An 18495-nucleotide genomic window follows, 5' to 3' on the forward strand; every position below is an offset into this window, starting at 1 on the left:
CTCGGTCTCACTAATCTTACCCAGGGCTCAATTATCTATTTCTGCTTTCTCATTGTAAAACTCTCGACATATATATATATATATTTTTTTTTTTGACACTCCAGTCTGGTTTCGAAATTATGTACGAGCTTTTTCTTTTTATTGCATTTTAATGTTTTTCTCTCTGTCATGGAGACACATATCAAATTCAACATTATAGGTAAACGCCAGACAAAACATAGGAATGAAATTTTACTTGTAAACTATCACTAATTTGGAAAATTGAAACATTGCTTCGTGTTATGTTTCTTCAACATGTTTTGTACTTCTTTCACAGCAGAAGACAAATATTGGCACGTCACTTCCGCCAAGTCAACCAATCAGGGTGGCAACTGGTCCATGTGACTGACATGACAGTTCCGTGACTTCCGTTAAAAACAACAGAAATCATACGTCCTGCTCTGCCTGTAGCTCTGCCGATCTGTATCGTACTTTTTGGTTCAGTTGTGAAAGAGATTGCTTGTATTTCTAAAAACTATTGTTTAGTACAGTGTTAAGGAATGGAATTTTATCCAGTAATGAAACTTATGTTTATAAAACTAGAAATGTCATAGTGAATATAATAGGACAGGTGCTAGGAGTATTTAGACGTATTGATAGAGCAGAGCGATGCGTCGCGTTCCAGAAAATCAACTGTCCGTGCGTCCTTTTAGGCCTGGCGACGGTATTTCAACTTGGACGAACAGGTGGGTTTTTTAAAAAGATAAAACACAATATGTAAAATCGATAGAAATCAATAAAATTTACGTACACTTCTTAGAATTGTGTCGATATGAAAGCACACAACCATCACCGCGCCTGGCAAACATAAAAATAAAGGGGTCCTAGGTTCGACACTCTCTGGAGGTCCAGTTCCGATTAGGCTTTCTGTGCATAAAGTGGATTTCAAACACAAACTCAAGTTTCAAATTAAAGATATTATTCTTATCACTTCCTCTTTCCAACTTCAAAATAAGAATATTAGTAAGCAAACAGTAATGTGTAATATTCGGTTTTTATTGTTCTCAGAATCAACGTTTTCTTTTTTATTTCAGTCCGCAGATTTTGATTTTCTACGTTACACAAATTTATTTCAAGACGCCGCCAAATCACAAGTGACCGAGATATGGAATACCCTTTATATGTACACACAAAAGCCAAAATAAACATGGAAATGCTAACGGCATCGAACTGGCGGTAACAGTTTAGAATGTTGAATGATTTTGTGTAGGAACATTAGGTTGTTTTGTAGAATACTGGAATGATCGTAGAAAAAGCTTGAATATTGCAGAAAGTAATTAGCGCAGTTTCAAAGTTTCACAAATTATTATTTATCCGAGAAAGTATGATTTCAAATATAGCTTACACAATCATCTGCATTTCCCACCAAGCAGCCATTCTTTGTTACTGTCATCTTGCACCCACGCACACACACTATTGCTGGAGTTTTGTGTGTTACTTGCAGAGGTTTACTGCTTAAGGGCATGAGGGAAGAATGTTCATGTGACCATCCTCTCTGCGTGAGCTAGAGCACTGTTGCCTTTGGCTGTGAACTGGGTCGCATGCCTCCCTGCGCCACTATGGTGCCATCACTGGCTTTGGCTTACATAGACCAATTTCTGCCATAAGAATACATTTTGCACGTGATTGTTATATTTGCTTCATCACCCCACCCCCTCTTACCTCTCCAGCTACTTTTTTTTATATCACCTTGGCTGACGTGAAGAGAATGTAATATTGTTATCTAGACAGTGAAACACTAAGAATAAATTGCCATCACTTTAAAGCTAACAGTAATAGTAGTACCCCCCACCCATTTGACACCTAAAATTACCCTAGGAGGCACTTTATACAGTTTCGTAAATGTAGTTCCTTGAAAGTTTTTACTCCATTTACGGAGAAATTTAGCTCTTTTATGCACATCAGGTTTTGCAACACTGCCAAGATGACCATAGGAGGCAAGGAGAAATGCATTGCGCTTATGGACGTATTATTTGATTTGTTCTCCTGGGAGGTAAATTTCTTGTATCGGACAAACTGATTTATTCAAATTTACAGGAGAAATTACTTACCGAATGCAGTTTCTTCATACTTGTGAAAGTTTGGGGAAGTGTTTTCTTGCATCGTTCATTGAATTTTGCACCTAAATCATCTATTTTTCGATATAAATGTGTGACCGATGCACGAAAGCTCTTGCATCCATTTACTTCCAGGTGGATGTAGCCTGTGTGTGATAACGTAATCCCGGTCATTGTTTCCAAACATGTGTTTTTGTTACTGAAGAAGGTATGTTTCCACAAATGGTTTGTGGGGCTATGTGTCAATGGTTCGTGGGGCTATGCGAGAATGGTGTATGGGGCTACGCATATTTTTTTCGAAACCAATTTTTAACTATTGTAACCTATACGTGACCCTACCTAACCTAACCTTACTGGAAATGGTTCGTGGGACTATGTGTCACTGGTTTGTGGGGCTACGTTGGTATTTTTGGGTGCAGTGGGGTGGAAACACTGCATGCCGAGTACGGCAGTGAAATATCAGGCATTTTGCATGTTACCGAAGGCAAAAAGAAATGAAGAAAATTTACTCGATATGTTGCAAATAGGGCATATTTCCATGAAATAAGCGAAATGCCACCTTCAGCAATGTTTCTCAATGCAGAATACGTAAGTACGAATATTCAAATTAAATGAATAGCAAATTTCAGCCGTTTGTCCGTTACAAGAAATTTACCCTCTTGGGAATATCAAACTTCCGATGGCATAAGAAAAATATATCAATGGTAAAGGACAGACTGAAGTAGTAATTGAGAGGCAGAAAAGTGAAATCTTCCATTTGATTAGCCATAACTTGAAGTTGATTCCCCATAAGAAATACATGGGTTTCTGAAAATTTTTATTCATCATATTTTTCAAACATCGTATCTAGCAATATAAAAGAGTAAATACCTAAATAGTATCAAAAAATTCACAACTTACGTGAGAGTATAAATTTATCCAAACTACGTTTCGGAGGTCAATATTTCATCCTTCTTCAGGTCCACATGAATATCTAGACACCAATCATGGTGTACCCATGACCAGTTGGTGTTTTTAGCTCCAGTTTCCTATTCATTCTCTTTGTTAAATCAGGCAGAATTCTTTGTTCTTTCACTAAGTTCCTGACTAAATTATCAGAAACCTTCAGTTCTTCACATATATTTTTTCTTGACCAAGTGGTAGCAATCAAACTGATGATTCTGACCTTTTCAACATTAGTTTTCGCTAATCTACATTTTTCTTTGTATAATTTCCGTGATATGATTGTACTGGCCATGCAAACGATTGTCACACTTGCCTTCCATTTCTTTGGTTCTAATAATTGGTGAAAAGCAACTTTCCAGTTTCCTTTGCACTCCTTGTATGATGTGAATAATTTTTCGAGGAAGAGCTCTTTATTGTTTTTCTGCAGTCAGCCTCCTCAGTTTTTAAACAGGAAATACATCAAAAACAGAACAGACTTCATGCATTTCCTTTAGTTTTTCTTGTGTCGGCACAAAGACATCATTTCCATTCTGGCATTTAAGTGAGTCACTTTCTCCAGATATGAAAATTTTATTCCAACATGTCAGGCATATTGATTTAACTGGTATAAGGCTTACTTGATACTTTTTGCCTTACTATATGATGCAAATTGATTTTAAAAATTCCCTTACTTAAAGAAAAAGTTAACTGGTACTTCTGAAAATCACATATTTTACCATATAAAAAAACATTTTCAATGGTATTTGCATATTGTCTCTAAGCCATCCACCTGTAGCCTTGACCTAAGAAGTGTATTATCATTTTCACTGAGTTCCTTAAGATTAATTATGTCTTTGAGAACCTTACCAAAGTGTATTTATGACAGTCCTCTCCAGTTTAAAATTCTACAGGACACTACATTTCCAGTCACTGATAACAAACATTCACAAGTCACTACTCTTGGCACATTGGGCAAAGGAAGAATGATAGCAGAGATTGTCCATGCACTGATCAATTCCTGGCTTGCCTTACATCAGCAGAACTCATATCTACTTCAACGAATGTCTTTTCTTGAAGAAAGAAAAAAAAACGTGGAAAATAAAGGAAACAAAAATAATATATTCTACCAGCTTTGACCCTCCAAAATAAATAGCCTACTCTCAGCGGAGTGCCCAAGGAGGGGTTGGTGGGGGTTATAACCCAATACCTTTGGCCTAGTATCCATAAACAATTATGTCAAAGGCAGGATAATGTGGAAAAAACAGGGCTGTATACTAAAAAAAGTATATGGAACCCCCTCCCACCCCTTTCAAAATTTCTGGGCATGCCACTGCCTATCTTAAGTGCCATGTACTGCTACATTTAAAATATATGGGGGAAGCTCAGTTTTGGAGCTGACAATACCAACTGGTCATGGGTACCTAATAAATCAAACTTTTGCAATTAGATTTCACAAATTTTCAATTTCTGGTAAGTCAAGTGTTAAAACCTTATGTTACTATATTTTCTGAAGCTTTATTTAACCCAAATTTAAAAAAGAAAAGACTTCATTATTCTAAGTATGGGATGTAGTTTAACCTTACTTTGCAACATCAGAAATTAGGTGACATACATTACCTCATATTCACCAAAACGAGTTGAATCTAAAAGTTGAGATTTTTACTGTGAGTTAGGTTCGTGCAGGGCTTCTTTTGTGCCAAATTTCAGAATTTTTCAAGAGTACCGATCTGATATATATATATATACACACAGGAATAGGGTCAGAAATGGTGCCGGAAGATATATATATATATAACCCCAAAAACTGTCAAAATTCAATGAATGGCCATGTTTGAGCCCATGCTGTAAAAAAGGATTGCATTTCTAAGCACTGGTAAGCACTAAGCACTGCCCTGCAGGCAGATCTACACATGAAAAAGAAATCAAGCCTTAGATTAAACCCCTTCACTGAAAAAATCGTACTTGAGAATCCAATGTTTTAACTATTGTTACTCCAATTTCCACCATAATTTTCGTACTTACGATGCAATTTTATGCAAAACATACTTGAATATCATAGAAAGTATACTTCATTAGCTACAAAATGAATTTTGTTTCAGGTCTCTAGCTCTTATGGTTTTTGAGATATTAAGGTTTCTGAAAAGTGCTACATGTGCAAAAAAAGCCATGTGCCATGTTGGAAAAATGGCTGCCCCAGAAGAACTAAAGACAATAAATTTTCTTGAACATTGGTTTTGATATCTAGAAACATGTACAAACGTATGTACTAAAAATGAAAATTTTCTAAAATAGTCATGCAACCACCATTGGACCGTTTGGCATGGAATGGCCCTACAGGGATGTCATGTTAATGCTAAGAGCCCTAAACCTGACCCTCCTCACCTAACTATGAAAGCTGGTACAATTTATTAGCTTATCATGATGTGAGAGTAACTTGTTTCAAGCAGGAAACCTCTTCAAAACCACATGCAAATAGCAGCTGCAATCCACATTACCCAAGTTACAAATTTAATTCCAAGCCAATCATGGTACACACACGTGAGCCAAAACTGTATATATTGATAAATTAGGGTGGACAGGTACAAATTTAACACATTATGAGTTCTGCAATTATTTAATCTTCCTCTGTGCCTTTCACTCGATTTTCTTCTTAGGTAGGAAGCTGATTCATAATGAACCGATTGAGGTATCTTTTGATGGCCTAGATATTATGAAATATACACTATAATTAACCTTATGGGACCCAAGCGTCTCGATCGAGATACCCAAATGTAACCCTCCCGGTACCAAGCATCTCGATCGACACGCTGTGTCAAGGTCGTAGTTTTTACGTTATAACTTTTCTATTTTTGGCTAGAATTTCGATTTTTTTATATTGTTCCTAACATGTATTTAACAGAAATGTTTTTTTGCATTTTTTTGTCTTCATGAAAATGGAGGGGAAAAGGGACTTCTCTTTTGCGTCTCTTTTCAAGGTCAAATTTTTGCCGACAAAGGAAGACCGGCTTTGTTGTTCTAAAGCAATGCTTTTCACTCCCTCCTGTTAACTGCATTCGAAGGAAGCTTGTTTATCAGTATCCGATGTCAAAATGAAAGTTTTCCGTGAGGCTGCAGCAGGGGGTGGGGGGAGGGGGAAGACTGGTTGTTGAATCTGCGTTGTGAATATGGAATTTCGAAGCGCGCTGAAGGAAACCTATGTTTTTTTAGCACAAGTGTCCACAAGTTGCAACAGGGGTTACCCTGCATTGTCTAAAAATAGAATTTCAAGCAGCTGCAAGAATCGGCGCTCATTTTTCACTGCGTTCTAGCTTATTGTGCGTAGGTGTCGTTTTGTGCCCAAGTGCGAGGACATTTTTTGGGTGAAGTGACAATTTTTTAAAATAATTTTTGAGGGTTTTCTCCCTTCCCCCTCCATATATACGCCGAATGTGCATAAATTATATATCGTCTGAATCTGTGATTCATTCTGCGTACAACGTTATATCGTTCATATCTCCAGGGCAAATAGTCTCTGAGCTAAAGTCATTTCAAGGTACCGCTGCATTTTGAAGCTTGAATCAGTGGCGTGCCGACCATTCCTTTTGGGGGTACAACTCAAGTTACATTGGTCATATGATAATAATGCAAATATTTTTGTGTTCCTTACATGTCAGCGATCATTTCCATGTGCATGTCGACACTGTCATGTACTTTTTTCTTGAGGGGAGACTGGGGGAACCAAATTTTTTTTTCCGAAATTTTGGAATTTTGAGAGTTAGCCCCCTCCCCCCACCACATATACGCCGAATTTGCTTAAATTTTATATAGTCTGAATCTCTGTTTCATTACGCGTACAACGGTATATCACTCATCTCTCTAGGGCAATTAGCCTCCGATCTACGCTCAATTAATTGAAACTCTGCATTTTTCCTCAAAATCAGCTTGGACATCAAGGGGGTTACATGTGAAAATTGCCTTGGGCACCAAAAGGTTAAATTTAAATTTTCTTTGGTAGAAGGGAGCCATTACCAATTTAATTATTTTATTATCAGAATCTGAAAGGTTCAGTTGGCATTCAATCACTGATGCCAAGCAATATATTTTTAAATCTGTGTGGCTTAGTTTCTCTTTTTTCTCCATAAATACAACCTCGAATACACCGGCTTCATCCCTTCCCAACCTCCGTCCAGTTTGCTGTCACACTCTAACGTCTCTCTCCACGTCTCCAGAAGAAGTGCAACACATCCTATCTTCAATGCCTCAAAATCGCGCCAATGGTCCTGATGAAATCCCTTCTATTTTCCTAAAAAATGCTGCTTCCTCTCTCGCTATTCCCTTCTCTATTTTATTAAACAGATGCTTCAATGAGGGTACATTTCCAGATTCATGGAAAAATGCTAACGTGGTACCATTATATAAATCTGGAGACAAGTGTGCTGTTTCTTCTTATAGGCCTATTTCCCTTCTTTCACCACTTTCTATCGCCTGTGAAAAGATAATAAAGGACCGACTCTACAAATTTACCTCTCCATATATAAATACAGCACAGCACGGCTTTTTACCAGGCAGCTCCTGCTTAACCAACTTAAGCATTTTATTATCTGACGCTATCAACTCTATATCCGGAAACTCTCAACTGGATGTAATATATATCTGGATTTTTCGAAAGCTTTTGACTCTATAAACCACAATTTCCTGCTTCATAAATTATCCCACCGTTTCAATATTCATGGAAACTTTCTCTCTCTGCTCAAGCACTACCTCCAAAACAGACAACAAAAAGTTGTTCTTTCCGGAATGTCTTCTTCTTATCAAGCTGTATCTTCTGGTGTACCTCAAGGCAGTGTTCTTGGACCTCTTCTCTTCATCCTGTACCTTGATGATCTTCCAGAATATCTTTCCGAGTCATGCAAGAACCTTCTCTTGTTCGCTGACGATTGCAAAATATATAGTAAAATCTCCAATTTCAGTGACATGACACTTCTGCAAAAGAATTTAGATTCTCTAATAAAGTGGTGTGAATTATGGAACTTAAAATTCAACCCTCAAAAATGTACCATGATGACCTTCTCTTTAAAGAAAAACACATTTAATACTAAGTATTTCATAAGAAATAATTGTGTTCAAAGAGTTGCCGCACAAAAGGACCTGGGCGTCATATTTGACGAGAAACTTTCCTTTTCTGAGCACATCTCTACAGTCACAAGGGGTTCAATGCGTATGCTGGGTCTTCTTTATTGTTTCACGGAAATAAACAACTTGACTGCCCTCGGCACCTTTTACAAATCTTTTGTGTCACCTAAAATTGAATACTGTTCTCCGATCTGGTCTATGGCATGCCCCTCAAATTCAGATAGACTTAATTCCGTCCTAAATTTCTTCCGAATTCCATCCATAAAACACTTGCAAAAGTCCATCCTCCTGCAAATGTTAAATATCCAAACTCCACAAGAAAGACATAGACAGGCTGACCATATATTTCTACAAAAAATAGTGAATGGCAACATCAGAAGTGACTGCCTTCTTCAGGAAATTCACTTTCGTGTGCCTGCCCGCTCAACAAGAAGCACTCAACTTTTTGCCTCTCAGAAGCCGAGATTGTGCCTCATCCAGCACTCTCTGTTCCATAGACTGCCCAGTGAATATAATAATCTAGGAAGCCAAATAGACATTTTTGAAAATCTGGACAGTTTTAGAAGAAAGTTAGCAAAAAATATGTAAGTCTCTTAACCACATGTAATTTTTTTTATGTTATTATTTTTGATGTATTATGTTGTTATTTTTTGTCCTTATGTTCTATAAAAACGTTCCAATGTAAAATGGCTAACGCTGTATTTGGAATCTTCTATTAAATAAATAAATAAAAAGTGTTACATGGTTCTTTTTGCTGTCTGAATATCCCGAAAATTATGCATTTTTTGTGAACATTTTAAAGCAAAACTGGTGCCATTTACCCACTGTACCCCCTTGAGAATTATGTTGATTTTTATTTAATCGATATATTTTGATGTTTTACGTAATATAAAAATTGCTTCCAGCACGTGGAAAACACAAATGCTGGAGATAATATGATCTCAAAGTATGGCCCATGTAAGTAAAAGCCTGCCAACTCAGGTGTTCTTGCAGCTTTTTATTAGTAAAACCATTTGTATGCATACTAAAATAGCAAACTAACATGTGGGAATATCAGTGTTTCTACGTGTCTGGAAATTTGCAAAATGAACAAGCAGCTCGCTGCCACTTTTGAATTCGGTTCTTGTGATTCCACTCTCCAAAATTATTAAGTTCAGAAACTTGTTTCTTTTGTTCTTATGATTCTCAGTCTTGTGCAAAATTATGGTTCCTTCGAATTTCTGTAATAAATTTTCACTTTTATAATTCACTAATTTTTGAAAGAATCTCAAAGTAAAACTTGCAGTCCAGATATCTGATTGATAACTAAAGTACATTGACAATATGATCACAATTATCTGAAAGGTTGGTGAACATGAGGTTATTGTCTAGCTATTATTTTATAATCTTAGTCTTGTTGGCATTTCCTATAGAATTCCTATGCAACAAAAATTTCTTCGGGTCCAGTGTAAGCAAAAAAAGCAGTATTTTCTATGACACTATAACTCCGAAAGAAAATGAAAAACTGTGTATGGTTTATGAACTTTTTTCTGTTGTTTTTATATTATGGAGATCTGTTATAGTGAAATAATGTATGTCTGTTACCATAGCTTGAAGGCTAGATTCACGTGATTGTAGCACCCAATACATTTGATGCTGATTATAATTTTACATTTTATTCTTCAAATTTTCACGTGTTTTTGTGCATGTAGAATGAAATTTGCTTAAAAAGAAAGTGTTGTAAAAGTGAATATTCATAATAATTAACGGATTATATATTTAATTGAAAAACAAGATTCAAAGGCAAAAATCATGATGAGAAACATGTCTGGAAAAATTTCATTTTTGGACTGGAAAACCTGGAAATGTCAGGGAATTTCATAACCAAAAAATCGTAGCTACCCTTGAATATGCTATCAGCTCCAAACCTAACACTCCTAACCCAGTGACATAAAATTATAGCTGCTGTTGTGGAATGCCATGTTGAGTGCTATATTCACTTGCGCGAACCCTTTGAGTTGCTCTGTTTCATGGTAAGATAACACTCACTTTACTTCACAAGAACACATTTCCGCGAGCTAAAAACAACTGAAAATGTTCAAAAACAACAAACAATCTTCATAAACCATGCAAGGTACTCCAAGGGGATACAGTGTGTCAAGAGTACCACAGAAGTTTATTGGATTGATAGAGTATAATTCCAATGGAAATACCTATACATGAAAATTTGTAAATTCTGAACTGCTTTGAATTGCTACAATTTTCAAGTATCGATTTAACCTTGGTGGAAATCTGTAAGGTGTTGATATCACTAGCAGTTCAAAGTGATATCTGCTTAAATCTAATCTTTCCTCATTTAATTTCTTGATTGCAAATATAAGGCAACATTTTTTTCAAAATATTATTTGAATAATTTTTGTATGTAACTTTTTGTCTAGTGCACTGATTCACCTTCTTGATTGCAGATTCCCTGTTATCTTAGGATGGAGTCTTCTAATACTGGCAATAATTCTCACATTAACCACATTTTCTTTTCCGATGGTTCATGGTCCCTTAACTTGGTTTTCACCATACTCTGTGATAGACATAACAGGAAACACATCTGGTAAGTTTATATGTGCTAGTTTTAGAAAAGTTGTACAAACGTTTTAAAACAAGTTATTAATAAATTAAAACTGAGATAAAATTTCACACTACCTGAAAGAGAGAGTCATGGAAAGGTTAAGACATAGTTAAAAAGTATATAAATTTGATGTACTGTTCAATCTCTGAAGCAATCAACCATGTCTTGCAGCTACCTTGACGTGACATCAGCATTTACCATCAATTCTTCTATACCACCACCTGACACAGCTACATGCGATTTTATCTTGTTTTTAATATGTTGACAAAATGTGGTTCAAATACAAACTTTTCTTTTAAACAATTGTATTCGTTAAGTAGTCATCAATTGTACAGTTTTCTTTATATTGTTGTATAAATATGTATTTTATCTTTCATGCTGAATTTCTAATAGTTGTGAAGTTGAATATTGCTTCTGTTCCAGTAAACTAGGGCCTCTCCAATGGCACAGTGGTAGCGTCGTCGCCTTGTAATCAAGGGGTCTCGGGTTTGATACCCGGTGGAGGAACATAGTGGTTCGGATCCCACTCTAAACTGTAGGTCCAGTCCCGATTAGCCTTACTGTGCATAAAGTGGACTTAAAACAACAAATCAATCAATCAATCATGTTCAAGTAAACTATTGTTGTATGTTGTAAAAGCATAGACTATAGGAAGCACAGTTCATAGCTTAACTTTTAAAAGCAACAAAGAGGATACTGATCAGTTTGTTGACAGTATAAAAAGTCAGTCGTTCTGAACTGACAATAAATGGGCAAATGGTGATGGTAAATATTGTTGGGCACAGGAAAAGTAGTAAGATGCATACTACTATAAAAAGAAAAATATAGGAATTTTCATTGTTCCAGTAAAATTCGTATCATGTGGTTATTAGAGATGCTTCATTTTCACAGTGTCTTATATTAATCAGACATATAATGTCAAGAAAAAAATGAAGCTTGTATACTTTGAAAGTGACAGGCAGAGTTTAGTTCAAACTTAGTATCTTCATTAAATGTTGAACTGATGAATTAACGGTCACAAGAGTTGGATGCCGTAGTTGGATATATTTTTATATTTGCACACTGCTTCGTGCATAAGCACTGAAGACGGATGGTTGGGAGATTGCCGTCTGGGAAGAAGTTTCAATTTCAGAGAAGTGTTTAGCGCACCGTGCTATGACACCAAAGGTCTCACAGGGTGGCGACAGACCTGGAAAACCTGGAAAACCGGGAAAAGTCAGGGAATTTGAGGTGTCAAAAAAAGTCAGGGAAATGTCAGGGAATTTCGTCTTCATTGATTTTTATTTTTTTTTATTTTTTTTTTATTATTATTTTTTTATTAAGATATCGTTATGGAACTCTGCACGGGAACAGGAAATCTCGTTCGCAAGTTTCGGCCCCAACTTTTAGGCCCCTTTTATGCGCAAAACCATAGAACTAACTTTTCTATGGCAACACGACCACGGCGCCAGAAACCAGTGATGCCAGGAGGAGGAGAGAGAGAAATTTTTCTCGCCCGGGCTTCTCGGCGGGAATTTTAAATTCGAACACTCTTTGGAGGAAAATTGTTATAACTCGGGCACTATGTGAGCAATCTACTTCGGATAACTTTCGTTTTGCAGCTAAAACATCAGCGCATGCAACCGTGTACAATTCAGAACGCCGGACTGAGGAAAAAGGGACTTGGGGGGCACGTCCCCCGAATCTCAATGGAAAAAACAAAAATCTGGTGTTTGCCCCCTCTTCTCCCGCTATTTTGGAGAGAAGGCGAGAACTTTAGTATTCTTTTTAAAGAATGTACATTTTTCAAGAGAATGAAACATATTTCACGTTGTTGGTTGCCATACAAGTTGAATAATAAGCCAAAATATTATTATTATTTTTTTTTACGAAAAATAGGTAATTTGCATTTTTGGAGGAAAATTGTTATAACTCGGGCACTATGGGAGCAATCTACTTCGGATAAGTTTTGTTTTTCAGCTAAAACATCAGAGCATGCAACCGTGCACAATTCAGAACGCCGGACCGAGGAAGGGGCCTTGGGGGCACGACCTCCGAATTTCAATGAAAAAAAAATGTAAAAATCTGTAGTTTGCCCCTTCTTGCCTCGCTATTTTGGGGAGAGGTCGCGAACTTTAGTATTCTTTTCAAAGAATGTACATTTCTCGAGAGAATGAAACATATTTCATGTTCTTGTGTGCCATACAAGTTGAATAATAAGCCAAAATGTATTTTTTTTTTATGAAAAATAGGTAATTTGCATTTTTGGAGGAACATTGTTATAACTCGGGCACTATGGGAGCAATCTACTTCGGATAAGTTTTGTTTTTCAGCTAAAACCTCAGATCATGCAACCGTTCACAATTCAGAACGCTGGACCGAGGAAGGGGGCTTGGGGGCACGTCCGCCGAATTTCAATTTAAAAAAAACTAGTTTGCCCCCTCTTCTCCCACTATTTTGGGGATAAGGTGCAAATTTTAGTATTATTTTCAAAGAATGGACATTTCTCAAGAGAATGAAACATATTTTATGTTCTTGGGTGCCATACAAGTTGAATAATAAGCCAAAATGTGATTTTTTTTTTTACGAAAAATATGTAATTTGCATTTTTGGAGGAAAATTGTTATAACTCGGCCACTATGGGAGCAATCTACTTCGGATCAGTTTTGTTTTTCAGCTAAAACATCAGAGCATGCAACCGTGTACAACCCAGAACGCCGAACCGAGGAAAGGGGGGGGGGGGTTGGAGGCGCAACCTCCGAATTTCAATATTTCAATGCAAAAAAATAAGAATAGGTACTTTGCCCCCTCTTCTCCCACTATTTTGGGGAGAAGGCGCGAACTTTGTATTATTTTCAAAGAATGGACATTTCTCAACAGAATTAAACATGTTTCATGTTCTTCGGTGCCATACAAGTTGAATAATAAGCCTATTTTTTTTTTTTTACGAAAAATAGGTAATTTGCATTTTTGGAGGAAAATTGTTATAACTCGGCCACTATGTGAGGAATCTACTTCGGATAAGTTTTGTTTTGCAGCTAAAACATCATAGCATGCAACCGTGTAGAACTCAGAACGCCGAACCGAGGAGGGGGGGGGGAGGTTGGGGGTCGCGACCTCCAAATTTTAATGGAAAAAAATAAGAATCTGGACTTTGTCCCCTGTTCTCCCGCTATTTTGGGGAGAAGGCGCAAACCTTAGTATTCTCTTCAAGGAATGGACGTTTTCAAAGAGATTGATTGAAACATGTTTCATGTTCCTGGGTGCCATGCAAGTTGAATAATGAGCCAAAATGTGAAACTCTGTTCGGAAATGTGGCTTTGATATGTTGCGGAGAGGGGGCGAGGTTGGTCTTCAATATGAATTTCCCAGGCTTGCTCCAGGCCTGTGTCTGAGTTTTCACCCAAACATAAGAGTTCGAAGTTCCAAAAAGCACATTCATTTCGTAATCAGCACGATGATACCGTATGGTATCATCGGGGCAGTACGACCTTACTCTGATGATACCATATGGTATCATCGGGGGAGTAAATGTTTAGTTTAGCCTCTAAATATTACGTGGAAAAAACATTGAATTATCATTTTTTCTTGTCCGCATGGGAGTAGTAAGGGGACTTGTCAGCAGATGGAGGGGATAAGAGCGGGTGGCGCCGTCCGATAGTAAGGCATTTTGTTGGGCAAACTGAAGGAACTTGGAAGAAAATAGGTTCTATTGATACATACAATTTTTATCGAATATCGCCACCCGACAAAGTATCTCACTACAACATGCGACAGAAATTGCATGGACTGCAACATCCAACAAAAATCACATGCATAAACAAGAAGAGCTTTAGACTGAAAATATGCTGCTGGAATTTTATTACTCTTCTGGCTCACTTCACCTTATTTAATGTAGCAGTGCTTACGAAGGTTTTCTTTCATCATCCTGACGTATTACCGGTTTCGCACAAGTTAACATACGTTTACAGTGACATTGCACTATTTTTAGATATCAAGAAGAATCCAACCAAACGGGACATATATTGAATACTATCACGAAAAAGTTAAACATAAATCTGCATTGGTGAACATTATAAAAATTGGCAAGTGCATGCTCGCAACCTCAAATTTACTGCAACACTAGTATTGCAATTAAATTAACGCCACTCTCTGTCCTGTCTGTTTAAACTCGTGAGAGATGGTCATTAATCTCTCACTGAGTGAAGTTAATGTCCAATATTATGAAATAAAATACTAATAATAAATACGTAAATATTTTAATATCATATTTACTCGAATCACTCAATCATAAAAGCAAATCACTTTTTTCAAGAATTGACTTTTCTCTGCCAGCCCTGCTAAATTTTCACTTTTCATCTACTGATTTATACAAGGGGTGGCCAGAAAGTAATTTCCGATTAGTAGGGAACCGCAAATGCCAAAACCGTGAAAACTGGTAATTGCTGCGAAGTTATGTTTAGGAATGTGCAGTGATGTCTGGACTAGGGATGGCCAGATCCGGATCCGAAATCCGGATCCTAAAATTTTTTGGATCCGGATCCGGTACTTTCGGATCCGGATCCAGAACTTTCGGATCCGGATCCAGATTCGGTACTTTTGGATCCGGATCTGGTACTTTTGAATCCGGATTCGGAATTTTCGGATCCGGATCCGTTTTGCCATCCCACATGCGCTTCTTTGGAAAGTAAGAATGTGTTTATAACATATTGTTACCTGCTAATATACATATATATATAATATACATACACACACACACACACACACATATATATATATAGTGTGTGTGTGCACGATTTGTAATTAATTAATACACTTACAAGGGAGGTCTAAGTCTCCCCCTCAGATTTCCATGAAACTTGGCAGGTGTATAGAAGCCCCCCCCCCTCAAACGTCAAGATGAGGAGAAATTGAAGTAGAGATCTGACACCGAAACCACGTAAATAGGGCATAGGAAGAAACAGGGGGCATAGGGTCTCTCCATACACCTGTCAAATTTCATGGGAATCGGAGGGGGACACAGGGGTCAGATGATCCCCACGTCAATTTTTCCTCATCTTGACATTTGAGGTGGGTTTTGCCCCCTAAAACAGTTTTTTAGCCGAAACAAAAAAAAAACACGTATTTCTTCCTTTGGGCCCCTCTATACACCTACCACGTTTCATGGAAATCGGAGGTGAACACAGGGGTCAGATCCCCACTTCAATTTTTCCTCATCTTGACATTTGAGGGCAGGTTGCCCCCTAGAACAGATTTTTAGCCGAAACAAAAAAACACGTATTTCTTCATTTGGGCCCGTTTATACACACACCTGCCAAGTTTCATGGAAATCGGAGGGGGCCACAGGGGTCAGATCCCCACTTCAATTTGTCCTCATCTTGACAATTGAGTGGGTTTTGCCCTGTAAAACAGTTTTTAGCTGAAACCAAAAAACACGTATTTCTTCCTTTGGGCCCCTCTATACACCTACCACGTTTCATGGAAATCGGAGGGGAACACATGGGTCAGATCCCCACTTCAATTGTCCTCATCTTGACAATTGAGTGGGTTTTGCCCTGTAAAACAGTTTTTAGCTGAAACCAAAAAACACGTATTTCTTCCTTTGGGCCCCTCTATACACCTACCACGTTTCATGGAAATCGGAGGGGAACACATGGGTCAGATCCCCACTTCAATTGTCCTCATCTTGACATTTGAGGGCAGGTTGTCCCCTAAAACAGATTTTTAGCCGAAACAAAAAAACACGTATTTCTTCATTTGGGCCCGTTAATACACACACCTGCCAAGTTTCATGGAAATCGGAGGGGGCCACAGGGGTCAGATCCCCACTTCAATTTGTCCTCATCTTGACATTTGAAGGGGTTTTGACCCCTAAAACCGTTTTTTAGTTGAAACAAAAAAACACGTATTTCTTCCATTGGGCCCCACTATACACCTGCCAAGTTTCATGGAAATCGGAGGGACACAGGGGTCAGATCCTCACTTCAATTTGTCCTCATCTTGACATTTGAGTGGTTTTTTCCCCATAAAAGAGTTTTTTAGCTGAAACAAAAAGACACGTATTTCTTCCATTGGGCCCCACTATACACCTGCCAAGTTTCATGGAAATCAGAGGGACACAGGGGTCAGATCCTCACATCAATTTGTCCTCATCTTGACATTTGAGGGGATTTTGGCCCTTAAAACAGTTTTTTAGGTGAAACAAAAAAACACGTATATCTTCCTTTGGGCCCGTTTATACACACACCTGCTAAGTATCATGGAAATCGGAGGGGGACACAGGGGTCAGATACTCACATCAATTTGTCCTCATCTTGACATTTGAGGGGGTTTTGCCCCCTAAAACAGTTTTTTAGCTGAAACAAAAAAATATGTATTTCTTCCATTGGGGCCCACTATACACCTGCCAAGTTTCATGGAAATTGGAGGGGGACACTTATATAACCAACCTCCCTTGTTAGTCTTACACTTTGTAATTATATAACACTGCATATATTATAATGTTTTATTTTAATTTTTAAAACTGTAACTGTAGAACAATTGTATAATTTTTGTATAACATTTCTATCTTGTTATATGTGTTAAAGGTTTCATCCTGGAATGGAATGTCTCACATTTATGTGTGTTTTCATTTCCAATATATTCGAATGAATACATATTCATTTCAATGGCATTTACAAAATCACCTCTGACATATTATGTTAAACAAGTAAGATTATTTTTGTGTACGAGTGTGTTAGCCGATGCGTAGCAAAGTATTTTAGGAACAACACTTGAAAAAAATTCTTGTAGGACTAACTAATGAAAAATTTCTTTGTAATCAAAGATCATAATACCTTTTAAGGTTTGATAATATTATAATGGGATTGAGATACGAAACTCTCGGATCCGAATCCGGATCCAGATCCGAAACTTTCAGACCCGGATCAGGATCCAGAATTTTCAGATCCGGATCCAGATCCGTAAATTTTGGATCCGGACCCGGATCCGAATTTTTCGGATCCGGATCCGTTTGGCCATCCCTAGTCTGGACACATTTTTCGCCCGTTCGAAATATCGAAATAATGCGAATTGTTGTGTTGGCGCTTTTAGCGATTTTTTTTAAAGAAATGTCCTAAAACAACGAAAAATGTCATGAAATACAACATTCTTGTATTTTCTAGGCCATGTTTATGTACAAAGAACATGCAAGTTTTCCAACATTTTACTCAAGAGTCAACTATATAGTTATACGTACATGGAATAATTCCGACAGCCACCTTAAATCATGTATTTCTCTCGATTTTTTCAACTTCTATCGAAACCATTTGCATCACAGAGCAAAGCGGCTGGGTTCTAACAGGAGATCGAGTGCGTATCTACCGTCACACGAGAGCCACATCTTCGTATTTGTCGCACCAGATATGTTTTGAATTACCAAGCTAAGTGCGCACCATCGGCATTTGTCGAGCGAGTAATAATGGAGCTCAGTCGTTAGGGCATCTGACTACTATGCGAGAGACCCGGAGTCGATCCCCTGCAGGGGAGAACCGGGATGTTTTCCACCTATTCAAACTGCTCCGGCACCCACCCAGCATCATATGAAGCTGGTACCTTGAGGAAACTTTGAGGGATAAATGTAGCCAGGAGCGTGGTGCTGATCAAATCACCCCCACCTTCGGCCGTGATCAAGAAAGTGTGGGACCCTAACTCCACACCCCTATACACCTTCATGGAAAAGTGCAGGGGAGCACTTTACCTTTACTTCCTCAAAAATCTGTTCCAACATATCAAACTGTCACG

At 37.8% G+C, this 18495-nt stretch overlaps 1 protein-coding gene across 1 annotated transcript in view; it reads left to right on the top strand.

The window, feature by feature from the left end:
- Nucleotides 1–419: 419 nt before the first annotated feature.
- Nucleotides 420–18495, top strand: part of LOC145998783 (chitinase-3-like protein 2) — a 48340-nt gene continuing 30264 nt past the window's right edge. The window contains exons 1-2 of the mRNA XM_083135374.1: nt 420–725; nt 10577–10716. Of these exons, the coding sequence (XP_082991500.1) occupies nt 649–725; nt 10577–10716 (217 nt within the window). The 5' untranslated portion in view covers nt 420–648. The remainder of the gene's footprint in view (nt 726–10576; nt 10717–18495) is intronic.

This window comes from Lepisma saccharinum, chromosome 14 (genome assembly GCF_977018435.1).
Source record: "Lepisma saccharinum chromosome 14, izLepSacc3.1, whole genome shotgun sequence".
Lineage (NCBI taxonomy): Eukaryota > Metazoa > Arthropoda > Insecta > Zygentoma > Lepismatidae > Lepisma > Lepisma saccharinum.